The sequence below is a fragment of the Cnephaeus nilssonii genome (genome assembly GCF_951640355.1).
Source record: "Cnephaeus nilssonii genome assembly, chromosome: 20".
In the NCBI taxonomy this organism is placed as follows: domain Eukaryota; kingdom Metazoa; phylum Chordata; class Mammalia; order Chiroptera; family Vespertilionidae; genus Cnephaeus; species Cnephaeus nilssonii.
In genome coordinates, this window is record NC_137091.1 from 45,557,529 (window position 1) to 45,575,607 (window position 18,079).

At 64.8% G+C, this 18,079-nt stretch overlaps 2 protein-coding genes across 2 annotated transcripts in view; one reads left to right on the forward strand and one right to left on the reverse strand.

Moving 5' to 3' along the window:
* The window catches only part of SHANK1 (SH3 and multiple ankyrin repeat domains 1), a gene marked incomplete at its 3' end in the record, with an annotated part of 49,527 nt that extends 38,035 nt beyond the window's left edge, over nucleotides 1-11,492 (reverse strand). Inside the window, 8 exon segments of the mRNA XM_079800584.1 lie at nucleotides 2,429-2,545; nucleotides 2,934-3,101; nucleotides 5,282-5,433; nucleotides 5,520-5,628; nucleotides 7,846-7,917; nucleotides 8,359-8,562; nucleotides 8,725-9,022; nucleotides 11,436-11,492. Of these exon segments, the coding sequence (XP_079656710.1) occupies nucleotides 2,429-2,545; nucleotides 2,934-3,101; nucleotides 5,282-5,433; nucleotides 5,520-5,628; nucleotides 7,846-7,917; nucleotides 8,359-8,562; nucleotides 8,725-8,979 (1,077 nt within the window). The 5' untranslated portion in view covers nucleotides 8,980-9,022; nucleotides 11,436-11,492.
* Nucleotides 11,493-15,462: 3,970 nt separating this feature from the next.
* On the forward strand, nucleotides 15,463-17,971 carry CLEC11A (C-type lectin domain containing 11A). Its single transcript, XM_079800612.1, has 4 exons — nucleotides 15,463-15,774; nucleotides 16,014-16,203; nucleotides 16,523-16,714; nucleotides 17,143-17,971. Exons 1-4 carry the CDS (start codon nucleotides 15,628-15,630, stop codon nucleotides 17,586-17,588), a joined length of 975 nt encoding a protein of 324 aa, XP_079656738.1. The 5' UTR covers nucleotides 15,463-15,627; the 3' UTR covers nucleotides 17,589-17,971.
* The last annotated feature ends 108 nt before the right edge of the window (nucleotides 17,972-18,079 follow it).

An 18,079-nucleotide genomic window follows, 5' to 3' on the forward strand; every position in this document is an offset into this window, starting at 1 on the left:
CCCATCCCGCGCACCGTCGATGCTCAACAAACAGGCATGGCCCTGGCCGGTTTGGCTCAGTGGATAGAGCGTCTGCCTGTGGATTGAAGGGTCCCGGGTTCGATTCTAGTCAAGGGTGCATGCCCAGGTTGTGGGCTCGATCCCCAGTGTGAGGCAGCCGATCCATGATTCTCTCTCATCACTGATGTTTCTCTCTCTCTCTCTCTCTCTCTCTCCCTCTCCCTTTCTCTCTGAAATCAATAATAAAATATATATACATACACACATATATATAAGAAACAGGCACAGAAAGGATGGGGATGGAGGGTGTGGTGCTGAGTCATTCATTCATTCCTTGAGTCATTCAATCCATCTCGAAGCGAGCACCTGGGCTGGGTGCTGCAGGCTTGGGGGAAATGGAAGGTGGCTGATCCATCATTCATTCATTCACTCACTCAACAAAGATGCCTCCAGCCCAGTGGTCGGCAAACTCATTAGTCCACAGAGCCAAATATCAACAGGACAACGGATTGAAATTTCTTTTGAGAGCCAAATTGTTTTAAACTTAAACTTCTTCTAACGCCACTTCTTCAAAATAGACTCACCCAGGCCGTGGTATTTTGTGAATGAGCCACACCGAAGGGGCCAGGCTCTCGAGCCGCAGTTTGCCGATCACGGCTCTAGCCTATCATGTGCTGGGGCTTTGGGGCAGTGGACGGGTCAGACTTAGCCGAACCTTGAGCTCACGGCCCCGACGTGGACCTGACCATCACCCCCAGGGCTGGACGGGCATGCCAGGAGGCCAGGGGAGCAGAGAGTGAGGAATGCCAGGCCCAGCGCTGGGCCTTGGAACCTGAAGGTCTGCAGGGCAGCCAAGGGGAGGGAAGTAGGAAAAGACCTCAGGCGAGCGGAGCATCAGTTCGTTAAGCACCTGGCCAAGAGCAAGCAAAACACTCAGCCCCTGGGTCCTTCGTGGTTGACCCATTTCACAGACGAGGCAGGAGAAGGCCGAGGAGGGGGAAGCGGCTGGCTCGTCTGACTTGCCAAGAGGAATCGTTCTCCTTTTTTAATTCTTGGTATGACGTTTCCCCTGCTCAAATGAATGGTGTGGTTTCCACCTCCTGACTGGATCCTGACTGATCATGGTTATGATAATGACAATAATTATTATTATTACAGCTGCCTTCCAGGGATGAGCACTTAATATATAGGGTCTCTCATCCCCTTCAATCAGCTGATGCCATTCCCATTTCAGGGAGAGGACGGAGCCTCCGAGAGGGGACAGGGCTTGTTTGGGGACCCCAGGCTGCCCCCAGGCCATGCACGGGGCAGGGGGGAGAGGGAGCCAGGGGCTGGGGCAGAGGCCCTGTCAGGGAGCAGGAGAGACAGAAGCACGGGAGGGTTTGACAAACACCGAGTCCCCCCTCCGCGGGCGCCAAGCAGACTGTGCTGCCACAGGCGGCGTGTGGCTACCGGCCAATCCCAGCTGGTGAGGCAGAGGGGGGGGCTGTTTGGAGACAGAACAGGGGGAGGGGGGAGGGGCTGTGGACTAGCAGCGGTGGCCACGCCCTGTGCTCTCAGGTCCCCGTGGGAACAGGGAGCCTTTGGAAGTGGGAGGGGAGACTGAGGCTCCGAGGGGCCCCCCGCCACACGAGTAGCAAGGGGCTGGTCACCAGGCCGAAGGCGCCAGCTCCTGCCCACCCCACCGGCCCAGCGGAACCCAGACCCTCAGCCAGCTCTTTGCAGGCCGCCTCCAGCCTGAGGGGCCCACCCGCCGGTCCTGCATGGCTGCCACTTACAACACACTGTCCCCGGGGGCGGGGGCGCAGGGGGGCGGGGCGGGGAGGGGCGGCCAGCGGCTGGGGCTTGGCCTCTCCTCTGCCCCCTGCTGGGCCCTCCCCACACGCACTGGTGCTCAGCAGGCGCTCCGCTGGCGGCTGAACGGAGACTCACATGAGACAGAACCTCGGGCTAACTGTCCCGCCTGGTGATGGCCTGGACTCTCTCCGCCCGGCCATGCTCCGGCCCGGAGCGTCCTTCCCCCCCCCCCCCCCGCCCCCTTTCTACTCAGCTGCACCTGCTCACCTGAGCACAGGCGGCGGCACCAGCCTGGAGCCCAAGCCCACACGTGGGCTCCCACAGGGACCTGGATCCCCGTGAGCTCCCTCTGCAGTGTAACCGCGGGCCCGGCCCCTGGCGTGGGGGGCTGTCCTGCTCGCTCACTACCTGGTCCCCAGCACCCAGTTCCCAGGGACGATGCTCAGTAAGTACTTGTTGGGCGGACGGTTGGATGGATGGATGGATGGACGGACGGACGGACGGACGGACGGATGGACGGACGGACGGACGGATGGACGGACGGACGGACGGATGGATGGACGGACGGACGGAACAGAGAAGGGACAGAGCGTGCAGGGGGGCGAGGGCTGGAGCCAGGGGCCGCGCAGACCTTGTTGTAGAGGGCGCAGATGTGCAGGGCCGTGTTCCCCGAGGCGTTCTGGGCTCCGGGCTCAGCCCCGTAGAAGAGCAGGTGCTCCAGGTGCTGAGAGTGACCCCGCTGGCAGGCCTGGGGGGGCGGGGCCGAGGGGGCCGGTCAGACCCTCCGCTGGGCTGGGCGCCCTGCACCCCCGCCCTTCTCCCTTCAGCAGCCCCTGTTCCCTCTTGGCGACCCAGGTCGTCGCCCCACCTGTCATTCCGAGGCCCGGGGGTCCAGCCGGGCCCCTCAGAAGCCCAAGACGCCGTCCCCACCCAGGTCCCCTCGGGGTTCCAGTGTCGACACCCCCATCCTTCCCTCTTTGGAGGCCATGCGCCCTCACCTCCACCCTCTGTGAGGCCCCCAGCATCCGGATCCCCAGCCCCTCGGACCAGGGTCCCTGATCCGTGCGCCCCTGTGGGCCCGGGCACCCTGCCCCGTGCCCAGCTCCGCCCCCCCTACCCCGCTGAGGCGGGAGCACCTGGTGGATCTCCTGCCAGCCGTTCTCGTCGGCCACGCCCAGCTGGGCCCGGTTGTACAGCAGCAGCTCGCAGCAGCGGGGGTCGCCCCCCACCATAGCCGTGTGGAACAGAGGGGTGAGCCCCCGGCGGTCCTTGTAGTTGGGAGAGCCCCCGAGGTCCAGGAGCGCCTAGGAAGGGAGACAAGACAGACAACGGTCGCGGGAGGACTGGGTCCCTCTGAAGAGCCAGCGGGGCGGGGAGCCCAGTTCTGTCCCGATGCCCTTGTGCGACCTTGAGCCTGGCCCTTGCTCTCTCTGAGCCTCTCCCATCCCCTGTGAACAATGAGGGGACGGGGAGGAGGCCCGCAGACCAGCTTCCCCCACAGCTGACGTGGTGGGATGAGCTGTTGAGGGAACACAGAGCCTCATGCCCACCTACTTGGTGGGATGGCCGTGGGGACAACGGACAGAACTGAGTCTGGCCGCAGGAGGCCCCTGGCCCGGAGGGAGGTGTTATTGGGACCAAGACCCCAAGGATGGGGCCCAGGAGGAGGCCTTGGAACGAGCACGTTTGGGTCAGGGCAAGCGGGCCAGGCTCGCTGGGGCCAGGGAGGGTCCCACTCAAGGAACCCCTCTGGGCCCAGGAGGCTGGAGGCACCGAGTGGGGTTAGGACTGCGATGGCACCGCCCGTGGGAGGACGGCCGGCTAGGCGCTGTCCAACAGCACGCTCTGCGGCCACGGCCACGGCCACGGCTGCACCACCCAACTCGGCAGCCATACGAGGCCAGTGAGCCCAGGAAGCCCACGGTTTTTGTTTTTAAATATATTTCAGAGAGGAAGGGAGAGGCGGGGGAGAGAGAGAGAAACACCCATGATGAGAGAGAATCATTGATCAGCTGCCTCCTGCACGCCCCACACTGGGGATTGAGCCCACAACCTGGGTAGGTGCCCTGACCTGGAATGGAACCGTGACCTCCTGGTTTAGAGGTCGATGCTCAACCACTGAGCCACACCAGCCGGGCGCCAGAAGCCAACGTTTTGATTTCCGTTCACTTTTGTCATTTTAGATCTAAACGGCCCAGGTGGCTAGTGGCTACTAGACCGGACAGGTAGGTCTGGATTGGGGGGGTGGGGGGGCAGTGCATTGGGGGACATAGAGGGTCTATGGGCTCCAGGGTATAAGAGGTGTGTTGGCTGGAGTTTGACTACATTTGGGGTTCTTTTTCTTTTTAAATATATTTTTATTGATTTCAGAGAGGAAGGGAGAGGGACAGAGAGATAGCAACATCAACGATGAGAGAGAATCATTGATGGGTTGCCTCCTGCACACACTACCCCCCCCCCTCCACTGGGGATCAAACCCGCAACCTGGGCATGTGCCCTTGACCAGAATCGAACCCGGGACCCTTCAGTCCGCAGGCCAACGCTCTATCCACTGAGCCAAACCAGCCAGGGCACGTTTGGGGTTCTTTAAGAAAGGGTTGGAGAAAGGGAGGGGGCCCCGTTAAGCTGGGATATCTGTGGATCTGGGCATTTACCCACAGCTATGTATCTCTGGGGGTTATCTATCCCGACCTGTGTGTGAAGGGGGCTCAAGCACCCACGGGAGGGGGTGGGGAGAAGGGAACAGCAGCCCTGGCCCTGGCCGGGTAGCACAGTGGGACAGAGCATCATCCTGGTACGCCAAGGTTTGGGGCTCAATCCCCGGTCAGGCACACACCCAGGAATGCAGAAATGAGTGGGACAACAAATCGATGTCTCTCTCAAATCGATATATTTTTTAAAAAAGGAAATAGTGTTTTAAAATAAGACTGTGCAAGCTGACTCCGTGAATGTACTCTGTGGGTAGACAGCGGCTCCTCTGTTTGGGAGGAGGGGCCGCGCCTGGCGGGCGAGAGAAGGGGGCGTGTGCTTGGGGAGCGAACACTGGGCTGGGAGGAGTGGAGGGGGGCTGTGTTTGCAGGGGTGTGTGTGTGGAGGAGGGTCTCTATCTGGGGACAAAGCAGGGAGCTCCCTGTGCATTTCAAGGGGCACGAGGGGGGGGTCTACCCCTCAGGGAGACGGTGGCAGGGTGCTGCTGGGTCAGCGGGAATGGGGGACACCAAGAATCGGGGTGTCGGGAGAGTCATGTCATCGTCCTGGGCGCAGGGGAAGGCCCGTGTGGCTGCCAGCTGTGCTGGTCCTGAGCTGGGAGGTGGCTGCACCTGGGGCCTGAGGGGGGATCCCAGACCAGCAGGAGGAGGGACAATGGAGGGGGAGGAAGAGGGAGGGTCTGGGGCCGTTTGCCGGGGGACAGTTTGTGTGGGAGACACGGCCGTGTGGGGGTGTCTCGGGCCTGTGGGCGGGTCCTGGGGGGCTGGCACCTCACCGTGAGAGCCAGGCAGTGCCGGGCACACGCGGCCTTGTGCAGGGCTGTCATGCCATCCCGGGCTCGGAAGTCGATGTGGGCCCCGCCCAGGCACAGGGTTCGAATCACGTCTACAGAGCCTTCCGTCTGGGCAGCCAGCGTCAGGGGGGTCTCTGAGGGTGAGAACGCCAGGCACATGCAGCCCCCAGGCCTGGTGCTGGGCGCCCCCCCCACCCCGAGCCCCTGGCCCCGTCCCTACCTCCTGAATCCGAGTCATGGTAATTGGGGTCCAGCCCCTTGTCCAGCAGCCGCGCCACCTTGTCAGACGTCCCGAGCTGCACGTACTCCAGAAACTTCTTCAGTCCGGTCTGAGTCGTGGACAAGAGAGAGGACAGGCCCATGAGGGAGCCAGCGGGGAAGCTGGGATCTCGAGTGACATACACAGCGGGCCACACGAGGCATGGAGAGTCCCTAATAGCCACTTTTTAAAAAAAGAAACGGGGCCCTAACCGGTTTGGCTCAGTGGATAGAGCGTCAGCCTGCGGACTGAAGGGTCCCGGGTTCGATTCCGGTCAAGGGCATGAACCTTGGTTGCGGGCACATCCCCAGTGGGAGGTGTGCAGGAGGCAGCCAATCGATGTTTCTCTCTCATTGATGTTTCTAACTCTCTATCCCTCTCCCTTCCTCTCTGTAAAAAACCAATAAGATATATTTTTTTAAAAAAAAAGAAAGAAAGGGGGCCCTGTCTGGCGTAGCTCAGTGACTGAGCACCTACCTATGAGCCAGGAGGTCACTGCTCGATTCCCGGTCAGGGCACACGCCTGGGTTGTGGGCTCGATCCCCCGTAGGGAGCGTGCAAGAGGCAGCCAATCAATGATTCTCTCTCATCATTGATGTTTCTATCCCTCTCTCTCTCTCTCCCCCTTCCTCTCTGAAATCAATTAAAATATATTTTAAAAAATAAATAAAAAGGAAAGGGGCCCGAGCTGGTTTGGCTCAGTGGTTGGAGCATCGGCCCTTGGACTGAAGGGTCTCAGGTTCGATTCCCAGTAAAGGGCACACACTTTGGCTGCAGCTTCCCCAGCCCCGGTGCGAGCATGTGTGGGAGGCAACCAATCAACGTGTCTCTCTCACATCAATGTTTCTCTCTCTCTCTCTCTCCCTCTCCTCCCTCCTTGCCACTCTCTCTAGAAGTCAATGGGGGAAAAAATATCCTTGGGTGAGGATTAAAAAATAATAATAAAAGAAAAGACAGGGAACAGCATGGCTGGGTAGCTCAGTAGGTTAGAACATCGTCCTAATACACCAAGGTTGTGGGTTCGATCCCCGGTCAGGGCACATCCAAGAATCAACCAATGATGCATCAATAAGTGGAACAACAAATGGATGCTTCTTTCCCTCCCTCCCTCTCCTTCTCTCTCTCAAATCAACCAATAAATAAATAAAGCTTTGTAATTTTAAAAAATGCCCTGGCTGGTGTGTCTCAGCTGGGTGAGGGTCATCCCTTGCACCAAGAGGTCACAGGGTCAGGTCAGGGCTCGATCCCCAGCAGGGGGCGTGCAGGAGGCAGCTGATCAATGTTTCTCTCTCACTGATGTTTCTTTGAAGTCTGGCATGCATTTCACACTCACAGCCTGGCTAAGCTTGGGGACCCACCACACTGCGAGTGCTGGGGAGCTGTGCATGGCCGGGGGCTCCCACCGTGGGCAGCACAGGTGTGGAGGGATGGAATATTTGAGGGAGGACTAGGCTGAATGCATGCTGTGTGTGTGTGTGGGTGCGGGGAGATGAGGAGGAATCCCCAAATGACAAGGATCCTTCACTTCACTGTTTAAAAAAATTTTTTTTCTTGTTTTTAGAGAGGAAGGGAGAGGGAGAGAGAGAGAGAGAAACATCAATGATGAGAAAGTCATTGATGGACTGCCTCCTGCACACCCCCTACTGGGGATCCAGCATGCAACCCGGGCATGTGCCCTGACCAGGAATCGAACCGTGACCTCCTGGCTCATAGGTTGATGCTCAACCACTGAGCCACGCTGGCCGGGCTTCACTTCACTGTTGATCAAAGCAGCCGCTTGGCTTCCTCCCAGCTTTTTGGGACCAGGAGAGACACATGGTCCGAGCACTGGATGGCAAGGTGCCTGGAGGACAGATGTGGCTGGAGACGGGGTTACCCCTGGATCTGGTAGAGATCCAGGCCATGGGATTGGGGGACTCGGGGTATCTATGAATCAGTCCCAGGCAGAGGGTCACTGGACGTCACCGTCCAGGCTGAGGAGGGTGAGGGGCCCTGCACGGATATGAGGGACCCAGGAGACGGGACAGGAGAGTCCAAGGATGAAGCCAGTGGGAGCCAGGCGGAAGTGGGGTGGGCCCGGCCACAGGAATGAGGGGCCCAAGGGGAGGTTAAGGAGCGAGGATACGGAGAGGGGGGCATGTGGGGCTCTCCTGGCAGGGGAACAAAAGGGTCGAGGAATGTGGAGGGCTGTCAGGAAGAGGTGGGGGAGGCAGTGGCTGGGGGTGTGGGCTCCGGGCAGGCCACAGGGTGACGGGGGTGGGGGCGGGTGCCAGCAGGGTCCTCTCACCTTCGTGTGCAGCTTGGCCAGCTGCTTCTCGTCCAGGTTGGTCTGTTTGTAAACGCGGGTCTTGTACCGGAACTGAGGCGAGGGGCGGGGGAAGTGAGACAGAGGCCAGAGTCAGGGCCCGGGCAGGAGGCCGGACTCCCCCTGAGCTCAGGGCCAGGGTGCAAACAGCCACGGCCTGGGCTGGGTGGGCAGAGGGGCGCAAGCCTGTTGTGGGGGTGCAGGCCTGCTATGGGGGTGCAGGCCTACTATGAGGGCGCAGGCCCGCTGTCGGGGTGCAGACTATAAGGGAATGTCCTGAAACACCTGCTAAAACTAGGAATCCTTCCCCAATGTGACTCTGCCGCTCGGAGAACCCAGTCACTTGAACTTGGGCCTCTCTGACTCTTAGGGGGTTCTCAGGGGCCCGGAGATCCCGAGGATCCCTTGCTCGGGTCTCGGCGGGGAGGGAAACTGGAGGGGGCCGCCGTGTGGCGGGACGCGCCTCCTCTCCCCGGGGAAGGCGGTGGGGCTCACCTCCAGGTAGGGCACCCCCTTCTCGAAGGACTGGGGGTACTCCCGCAGCAGCCGCTCCTCCTCCAGGAAGTTGGCGTCGCGGCCCGAGGTGGCGGGCTGGAACAGGCCGTAGTTGAGCACGTCCTGCAGGCTCTCGCTCAGGGCGCAGAGCACCTGCTGCTTGGCGGTCCAGATGGTGGCATCAGGGTTGAAGCGCAGGCATTTCTGGCGGGGAAGGCGACAAGGCCACAGGGAGGAGCCTGAGCTGGTCTGGGAAGCGGGTGGGGGTGATGCTGGGACAGGTGGGGGGTCTGGGGGAGCCTGAGGGGGTCTGGAAAGGAGGGCCAGGCGGCCGGTGCCCCTGCTGTCCCAGGACAGGCCACTCACTGTCTGGTGCAGGTCCGGGATGCCGATCCTGAAGACCATCATGCTGAAGTGGGCGTCGTCCAGGGCGGACATGGAGCGGTCCTGGAGGCCTCCCGCCGAGGCCAGGCTACCAGGTGCCCCGCTGCCCCGGCCCCGGGTCCCCTGGGGGCCTGTCCCGGGCCCGTCTGGGGAGCTGTCGGACTCCGAGCCGCCCTCGGGGCACTCGCTGGCACTGTGGCGTTCCTCGTCCTCGCTTGAGGCGGGGCTGTGGGTCATCGTGGGGCCACGGGGCGATGGGGGACGGCAGCATCACAGGTCGCTGTGGGGGGCGGGGAGTCAAGGGTGACCGTCAGCCTCGGAGCCCCGACCCTTCAAAGGCCACAGGCACACTGGGCGGCCCAGGAGTCCAGGCCCCGGCCCCACACTGCCAGGCTGGACACACCCCCGGACGCTCCCGCGGCCGCCGCCGGTGCACACACCCCCATCCCTGCCACGCTGCCAGCACATGTCTCCTTCCCTGCCCTTGGCCCTGCTCGCAGCCCCCGCCCCTCCTGCGCCCCACTTTGCCGCTGGGTCAACGTGCTGGTGTCCCAGAAACCGCAGAATCACCGCGGGAGCTACTGGCCCACTTTGCCAGGCCACGGCAAATGCAGCTAAAATTAGCCGAGGACAGACAGGTGGACGGCCCACCGGCACCCTGCCCTCCTGGCCCCAGCCTGGCCCCTCACCCGAGGCCTCCCACCCTCTCCCTGGCTCGGGGGGGGGGGGGAGATGGGGGGGTGGGGCTGAGATGTAGTAAGGGAAACAGGGAGGTGTCATGAGCCCGGGGCAGCGGGAGCAGGAGGCCACGTGGTGCCCGGTGAGGGTGGAGCTGGTGACTTCAGTGAAGTGTGGCTGCCAACGTGTGCTGGGGACCCGATGTCCCAGGGGCACCCGGATGGGGTGCCATGGGGCGGAGCATCATGCATGGGGTGTCCCTGAGGGAACCGCAGGAGGTGGCCTGTGCAGGTTGTTGGGGGCATGTGAAGAGGGAGTGTGGGGGGCTGGGGAGGCGGCCCTGGGAGGGCTGTCCAGGGGCCAGGGGTGCGGTGGCCTGTGTCAGTGGGGGGTGGGGGTGGCTGAAGATGACTTGTGGGCGTGTTTGAGAACTGGCGATGCAGGGTGGGTGGCCTGGCACCCGTGGCCCCACTCTGAGGGAGACGGGGGCTGGGAGGATGAGTGGGGTGAGGGTCCGGGGACCGGGGTGGGGTCACCTCCCGATCCCTACTCTTCTCCAATGAGGTAGCCTTAAGGAAGTGGGTCCCCAATGGGGTCCGCCTGGCTCATCTTCTCCCCCACTCCTACCCCAGCACCGGAAACCAGAATGTCTGGTCTGGTCCCTCCCCCCCACACCAGGCCCAGCTCCTGCACCGTTGCCATGGAGATGGGAAGCAGTGGAGGGTACTGCTGACTTTGGGGGAGTGGGGATGGGCTGGGGGGGCTGGGGAGGGAAGGCACAACGTTGTGTGTGCGCGAGGAGACTTCCAAGAGCTGTGGGCGAGCCAGCAGCACCGCCGGCCAACCACTCCCCCACGCGAGCTCCGGCCCGTGCGGCCCCCGCCCCGCCAGGTACCGGGCGGCGCGGCCCCACCTCGCCCTGGCGGAACCCCCGCGGAACCCCGCGGAACCCCGGCTTCCCCCTCTCCGCGCGACTCCACCCCTGCACCTCCCAGCAGGGGGGCCCGCGGCCACTCCCCCTCGGCTGACCCTGGCTGACCTCCAGCCTCCCCCGGGCACCAGGAGGGTGGCCGCGGGGACGCAGGCGGAGCTGGCCCCCAACCCCCGGGCCACGCCGGCCCCTCCCCCTGCGGCCCGAAGGAGGCAGCGGGCACACTCCGCCGGGGCGGCATGAATCAAACGCGCGGCGGCTAAGAATAGCTGGCACGCAGCTGGCACCGAGACGGGCTGGGACTCGGCGCGGGGGGATGGAGAGAGGGGGCGCCCTGGAGGCTGCCCGGCCGGGGTCGGGGCCGGCGGGGAGGCCGGCAGGGGACCCGGGAGCAGGGAAGGAGGCGGAGAGAGGCGGGAGAGGGAGCGGGTCTGGGGCCGAGGAGCCCGCGGGGGAGAGCCCGGCGGGAGGGGGGGCGGGGGACCCGGCAGCGGGACTCGGGGGCGGGAGCCGAGGGGGCGCGCCGGCCGGTGGAAAAGGGAGAGGCAGGCGGCGGGCGGGGAAGGGGAGCTGGCGAGGGGGGTGGAGTGGCTCGGAGGGGCCGGAAGGAGAAGCAGAAACTAGAAGGGGGTCGAGGGGGGCGGAGGAGGCCGAAGCCAGACCCTCGCTGCGGGGGGTGGGCGCGGGGTGACCCGGGGGAGGGGCCCGCGCGGCGGCGGCGGCGGCGGGAGAGCGCCCGGGCGCGGGTGGCGGGTGGGCGAGGCGGGGGAGTGGCCGGGCCGGGCCAGAGGGTTCTCGGGCCCGGGAGGGGGCTCGGGCCGGGGGTTCTGCTGGCGGGGGATGGGGGCGCATCCTCCCATCAAGTCGGCGATCTGGGACGGGGCACCCGGGACCCGGGCGTAACCCAATTTGGCGTCGCCCGGGGCAACGGTCCCCTCCGGCCCCCACCCCCCACCCCCCACCGCACGCCGGGGCCCGGGGCCCGGAGCCCGACGCGCGGCCAAGGACGTCCGGGCGCCCCCGCCCCCTCCCGCATCCCCAGCCCCGCGGCGCCCCCGAACCCCCGGCTTCTCGGCCCCCTTACCTGCCTGGCGGGGCTGCTGAGTCCCGGTCGGCGGCGCCCGCAGCCCCTCCCCCCTCCCCCCACCCCCCACCCCCCCGGAGACGGAGGACCCTCAGGCCATGCCCCACCGCCCCGGAGGGCGAGCGGGCCGGGACGGGGGCGGGCGGGGGCCGGGGGGAGGGCGGGGGGGCCGAGGACCTCACCCCCGCCCGCGGACCGGGCCTGGCCAGCCGCAGAGCGTCCCCTTTCAGCCGCGGCCGCCGCGCCCCTCCCGGCTAGCCCGCCCCCGGCTCGGTCCGGCCGCTCCGGGCGCCGCGGCCCCGCCGGCTCTTCCTCCTCCTCCTCCTCAGGCCGCCGCCGCCGCCCGCTCCGAGCCTCCTCTGTCTCCCTTCTCGCTCTCTCGCTCTCGCTGTCTCTCCCTCACCCGGTCTCTCTCTCGGTCTCCCTCCCTCTTTCCCTCCCTCCGCCCTCTCCCCTCCCTCCGGGAGCCGGCAGAGGAGACATCGCCCCTCCCCGCGCCCCCAAACCTCGCCCATCCCCCCCCCCAACGCCGGCTCCGCCCCCACCCCCTCCCCTCCCCCACCACTCCTCTTCGCCACCGGATCCCGAACCCGGACTCCACCCCTGCTGGCCCCCAAACCCCTACCGGGGGGCCCCGCCCCCCTAGCGGTACCCCCTCCGCCCTCACACCCCAGGACCACCCCTTACCAGAGCCCCTCCCACCCTCTCTACACACAGTAGGGCGCCATCAATCTTTGTTGCTGAACTCGACACCCTCCAATGGGATTCTGAGAGCTACAGACCCCCGTGCTCTCCCCCCTAACGCGCACACACCCCTTCTCCCGAGACACAGGTGCACAGAGGCGCTGGCCGGCCCTGCAGGTGCAGACATCCGCACATGCACAGCCTCTGCAGGGCGTGCGCGGAGGACCTACCTGAGTGTGCGGTTCCACAAACGCGCTCAGCACGCGTGACATGCACGTAGCACCCCCGTGCACCAGGCAGCACAGCACGCACTGAGGCACCCCACACACCGCAGGCACCCAGTGGGCACGCTCAGGTCTCCAACTCACACGCACCCCCGAAGCAGACACACACTGTAGGGAGCTGTGTGCATGCGCCGCCATCACACCCACCCACCACCTCCCGCACCCTCCACCACCAGATGTGCACACGCCCATTCAGATGCGGGCAAGGGCCAGGGGGGCCACCGCGGTCCTGCATGATGAATGCTGACCGTTCTTGAGCACTTCCTGTGTGCGCGGGGCTCCGGTCTGGATTTACTCACGGGCTTCTCCCACCAACCCATGGGCCAGATGGGGACATTCGCCACCCCCGTTTTCCAGAGGGGGAAATTGAGGTTCAGAGAGGCCAAGCCACTTACTTACCCAAGGTCACCCAGGAGGTGCCAGGGGTCAGGGACAGGTGGCGGGCTCAGAGGCTCACGGTCTTCACACCGCGACAGTTCACTGTGGGGAACACATTGGTTGCACAGTCCCTCTCACCGCTCAGCTGGCTGGTGCCCGGAGGCACCCACAGTCAGGGCAGGTCCCACAGGCTTCCAGGAAACCGCCTCCCTAGCCCAGCCTTCGACCCTTCTCCCGGCTCCAACAGCACCCCCAGATGCCTCCGGAGGCACCTCCAGCTGCAGGCTCCGGGTGCCTCTGTTGGAGCTGGAGCAGGTGCCAGCCCAGCTCTGGTGCACACCCACCCAGCGACCCAGGTGGTGAGCAGCTGGGCCCTGGGAGAGAACAGCTGCCCGCGTCGGTGCCATCAGCGAGAGAGGCTGTGCCGCCGTCCACAGTGTGCAGGGCCTCTCCCGGTCTATGCGTCACGCCCGGGGGCCTGTGGCTGCTGCTGAGGGGTCCTCAGCACCCTCTGAGGTGGCAGCAGCCTGCCCAAGGTCACGCCGCCCTCTGCTTTCTTGGAAGAGGGAAGCCTGGGCGCACTGATGTCCAAGGCCCCTCCTGGGGCTCCCAGCAGCCGAGGGCAGGTGCCCTGCTCTTGCTTAGGGCCAGGAGCCTTGGCCAGTCGCCTCCATGCTGGTGGCCTCCGGCAGGCTGCTGTCCCCTCTCTGAGCCTCGGTCTCCTCCCTGGAAGAGTGGGCCCTGGCATCCCTGGCTGCTGAGCTCCATGCTTGCTGGCACCACCGGCCTGGCCAGATCTGGGAAAGCCCTGCATGAGTCACGAGCCTGGCACAGAGTGGGCATGGCATGGCCTCTTGCTTCTCTTGCCTGTGCATCCTCTCTCCCTCTGCCCTCACCACCTCACCCACCCTGGCTGCCCCGACCCTTCCCGGTGCCCCTCTGCCTCGGGAACACAGGGTGCCATCGGAGTACAACAGTTGGCGAAGTGACCGTGCCGTGAATGGCTACTTCCTTTCCCACTCAGCAACTGATGGAACACCTACTATGTGCTAGGTTGGCCCTGCTCTAGCTCTGGGGATCCAGCAATAAACAAGGAGACAGACGACAAACAAACAAACAAGACAACGCCAGTCTTGAGTATACTGAGGAGATAAAAGGGGGTGTTTTTTAAAAATATATATATTTTTATTGATTTCAGAGAGGAAGGAAGAGGGAGAGAGAGAGAGAGAAACATCAATGATGAGAGAGAATCATTGATCGGCTGCCTCCTGCACACCTCCCACTGGGGATTAAGCCTGCAACCCGGGCATGTGCCCTTGACCAGAATCGAACCTGGGACCCTTCAGTCCGCAGGCCGACGCTCTATCCACCGAGCCAAGCCGGCTAGGGCAAAAGGGGGTGTTTTAATAAAGTAATTTGCAGGAGCGACGCTTCTTTAGATAAAAAGGCAGGCCTCTCTGGGGAAGGCCTCTGGGGGCTGAGATTTCGGGAATGAGCAGGGGCTGGGCCACAGAACCTTATTCTAGAAGGATGAAGAGACCGGTGCTAAAGCTATGAGGTGGGAAGGAGCTCAGCATTCAGGAAGTAGCCAAGAGGCTACCCACACTCCGGTGTGGCTGGATCCTAGGGGGCAGGGGCGTGGGGGTGCTGAGCCTGCAGAACGGCCAAGGGCCCGCCCTTCCCGGCCCCCTGCAGGGCAGGCCAGACCCTCGCCGAGGGCAGGGTTTGGCTTCTCCTCCGCCCGTGATGGGAAGCTGGGGGAGCAGGGGAGTGGGGAGTGACACGGTCTGATTTACAGTTTGGAAGCATTGCTCAGGCTGCGGCAAGCAGCACGGATTGGAGGGGCTCGGGAGGAAGGAGGGGGAGAGCAGGAGGAGGCGATGCAGTGGTCCAGGCTGGAGATGAACCTCGCTGACTGCTCAGAGCTCTGTGTGCATCCAGCCCTGCACCTGGCTGCCCCACCTCCCGGAGAAAGCATCCTCGACCCCCACTCACCCCTCCTCCTCCCTCCCCTCTGCCCTAGCCCCTCCTCCTCCCTCCCCTCTGCCCTGGCCCCTCACCCAGCGGGACGGTCTGTCTGGAGTCCCCAGTCACGAAGGGCCTGGTCTGCAGGCCTCCAGGAAAACATATGGCAAATGAATCCCAGAGGCCGGCCTCCTGGGGCTGCACACACCACCACACGCATGCTCTTCGTATGTGTCCCACACACTCACTTGCATCTTGGGGCAAGAGCGTGGAGGGTGGGATGGGAGACCTGAGGCAGACGGCGCCCTAGAGCCTGGAAAGGGTGGGGAAGCCTCTTCCAGCAGGGTAATGACAACCTTGGAGAGATCCTGCAGTCTCCCCCTCCCCCCCAACCCCCTTCGCCCCCGCCGTGAGGAGTGGCCAGGGACAGAGGGGGGCAGGGTCCCGGCCCAACAACCCCCTGAGGGGGTTCCTGGGTAGAGGCTGTGTCTGCGGGATCCCTGGGAGAGCCAGCCCCGTGCTCCTCCTGCCCATCGGAGCGTTTGGCCGGGGCAGAAGGAAAGAACAGGGCGGAGTGAGCTCTGGAAAGTGGGAAGAGGGCGGTGTGAGGGGAGACCCAGGGCGGGATCCAGGCTTTGGAACGTTGGAGGTTTCCGGCCACAGAGGCAGGGCCTCAGGGGAGCCAAGAGAGGCGGGGAGAGACACACATCGAGGAACTGAGACCAAGAGCAGAGACAGGAGTTGGGAGGAGAGGGACCAGGGAGGAGCTGGGAGAGGTGGGGACCGGGGGCTCGTGATCTGCACACACTCCAGTCCCCAGAGACCACCCCCCCTCCTGAGAGACATCTGTCCACAGCCTTGGGTGCTGCGAGCCCACCCTGATGCAGGCAGCCTGGCTCCTTGGGGCCCTGGTGGTCCCCCAGCTCCTGGGTTTCAGCCACGGGGCTCGGGGAGCCGAGAGGGAGTGGGAGGGGGGCTGGGGAGGCGCCCAGGAGGAGGAGCGGGAGAGGGAGGCCCTGATGCTGAAGGTGAGTTGGGGGGGGGGGGGATGGTGACCACGATCACCATGGCTTGGGGAGGGGCTGTTGCAGATCAGAGGACTGGGCCAGTGGGAGGGATGGGAGCGGTCCAGAGGATGGGGGTGATGGCCTCACAGAAGGGACTGGAGGGCAGTGAGCCAGGTTACAGCTGGAGAGGGAGGGTTGGAGCATCTGGGGAGTCAGCATGGGGCGACGGGCTGTCCCTGACCATCCCTTCCCGGCCTCAGCATTTACAGGAGGCCCTGGGGCTGCCCACTGCGAGGGGGGACGACAGTCTGGAGGGGACCCCTGAAGACAAAGGGGCCTGGGAGGCCGAGGAGGGCCAGCAGGGGGAGGAGGAAGAAGAGGAAGCAACGCCAACCCCCTCCTCCAGCCCCAGCCCCTCTCCCACCCCGGAGGACGCCATCACTTACATCCGTGAGTTACCATTAGGTCTGCCCTGCGCGCCAGGCCTCCGCCACCATTTTCACCAAAACGAACTGCGCGCTCGCTCCCGGGGGAACCTTTCCATTGCTCACGGCCCAGCCCGTCGCGCCCACAACCCTGTGAGCTCTGGGTCCCGGCTTTGCCTCCCCAAAAGCCCGGGGCCACCGACCTTCCAGGATTCCCGTGTCCCCCAACTCCCATCCCACACACTCGGCCCCCAGAGGCCATAGGTCCCTGTCCCCCCAGGTCCTCCGCTCCCCTGATTCCGCCCCCAGGGTCCCCAGCCAACGTGCGCCCTGTCCGTACGCAGTGGGCCGCCTGGCCGGCCTAGACACAGGCCTGCACCAGCTGCACGTCCGTCTGCACGTGTTGGACACCCGCGTGGTCGAGCTGACCAAGGGGCTGCGGCAGCTGCGGGAGGCGGTGGGCGACACCCGCGACGCCGTGCAAGTCCTGCAGGAGGCGCAGAGCCGCGCGGAGCGCGAGCACGGCCGCTTGGAGGGTGAGTCCGCACGGTGGTGCGGGGCGGGGCAAGCGGGGCGATCCGGGCCTGGCGGGGAACTGGTGGGAGGCGGGGGCCCGGAGAGGTCTGGGGCGAGGGGGTTCCTTGAAACTTGGGGGTGTTGGCTGATGGGGAGGTTAGAGTAGCGGGGAGGGGGAATGCCGGGAGCAGGCGGGAGGTGGGGGAGAAACACTCCACACCACGCGGTAGAGCCGACCCCACTCTGCACGCGCCACGCCCCCTACTGTCCGGTCCCTACATATCGCCCCGCCCCCGGCGGCCTTGACTCCGCCCCCCTTGCTGGCTCTTGACCCCGCCTCCTCCCTGACCGACCGCGGAGTCTCTGACCCCGCCTTGTCCACGCCCCTGGAGGATCTGGCTCCGCCCCCTACACGCCCACCGAGGGCCTGACCCCGCCCCTCCCGCAGGCTGCCTGAAGGGGCTGCGCCTGGGCCACAAGTGCTTCCTGCTCTCGCGCGACTTCGAGGCGCAGGCGGCGGCGCAGGCGCGGTGCGTGGCGCGGGGCGGGAGCCTCGCGCAGCCGGCGGACCGCCAGCAGATGGAGGCGCTCACTCGCTACCTGCGCGGGGCGCTGGCTCCCTACAACTGGCCCGTGTGGCTGGGCGTGCACGACCGGCGCGCTGAGGGCCTTTACCTCTTCGAGAACGGCCAGCGCGTGACCTTCTTCGCCTGGCACCGCGCGCCCGGCCCCGAGCCCGGCAGCGAGCCCAGCGCCGCGCCGCACCCGCTCAGCCCCAACCAGCCCAACGGCGGCGCGCTCGAGAACTGCGTGGCGCAGGCCTCGGACGACGGCTCCTGGTGGGACCACGACTGCGAGCGGCGCCTCTACTACGTCTGCGAGTTCCCCTTCTAGCGGGGCCGGCCCCCCCTCCCCATTCCATCCCGCAACCCGCCCTTTGCCAGGGCCGCGCACCCAGCGAGAACGCCCTTCCCTCCCTCCCTCCCACCCTGCCGGGCTGGGCGATCCCGGAGGCGGGGGCTCCTGCGGGGCCGGGACCCCTTCCTTGCCTGTGTTTTTCCTGGGGGCGCCGAGCACCAGGCGAGGTCCGGCGACAATAAAGCCTTGTGGAGTCTGACCTGAGCGGGCAGTGGAAGAAGCACTTTTGGCCTTTCCCTCGCCGCGTGGCAGGCCGGGAAAGGCAAGAACCTGGTCTTGGGGTGCCTGTCCCGTTCCTCCTTTACGGGTGTTATTTGAACCCCAGAATCATCACATGAGGCCACTGATGCATATGGACACACGGCCCTCCATTCCTGCACACAGATGTCAAGGATACATAAGTGCACACACTAACACCTTCACCCCCATAGTGCCCCGCTCAGGGCCTCTGGGACCCGGGGCCTGTC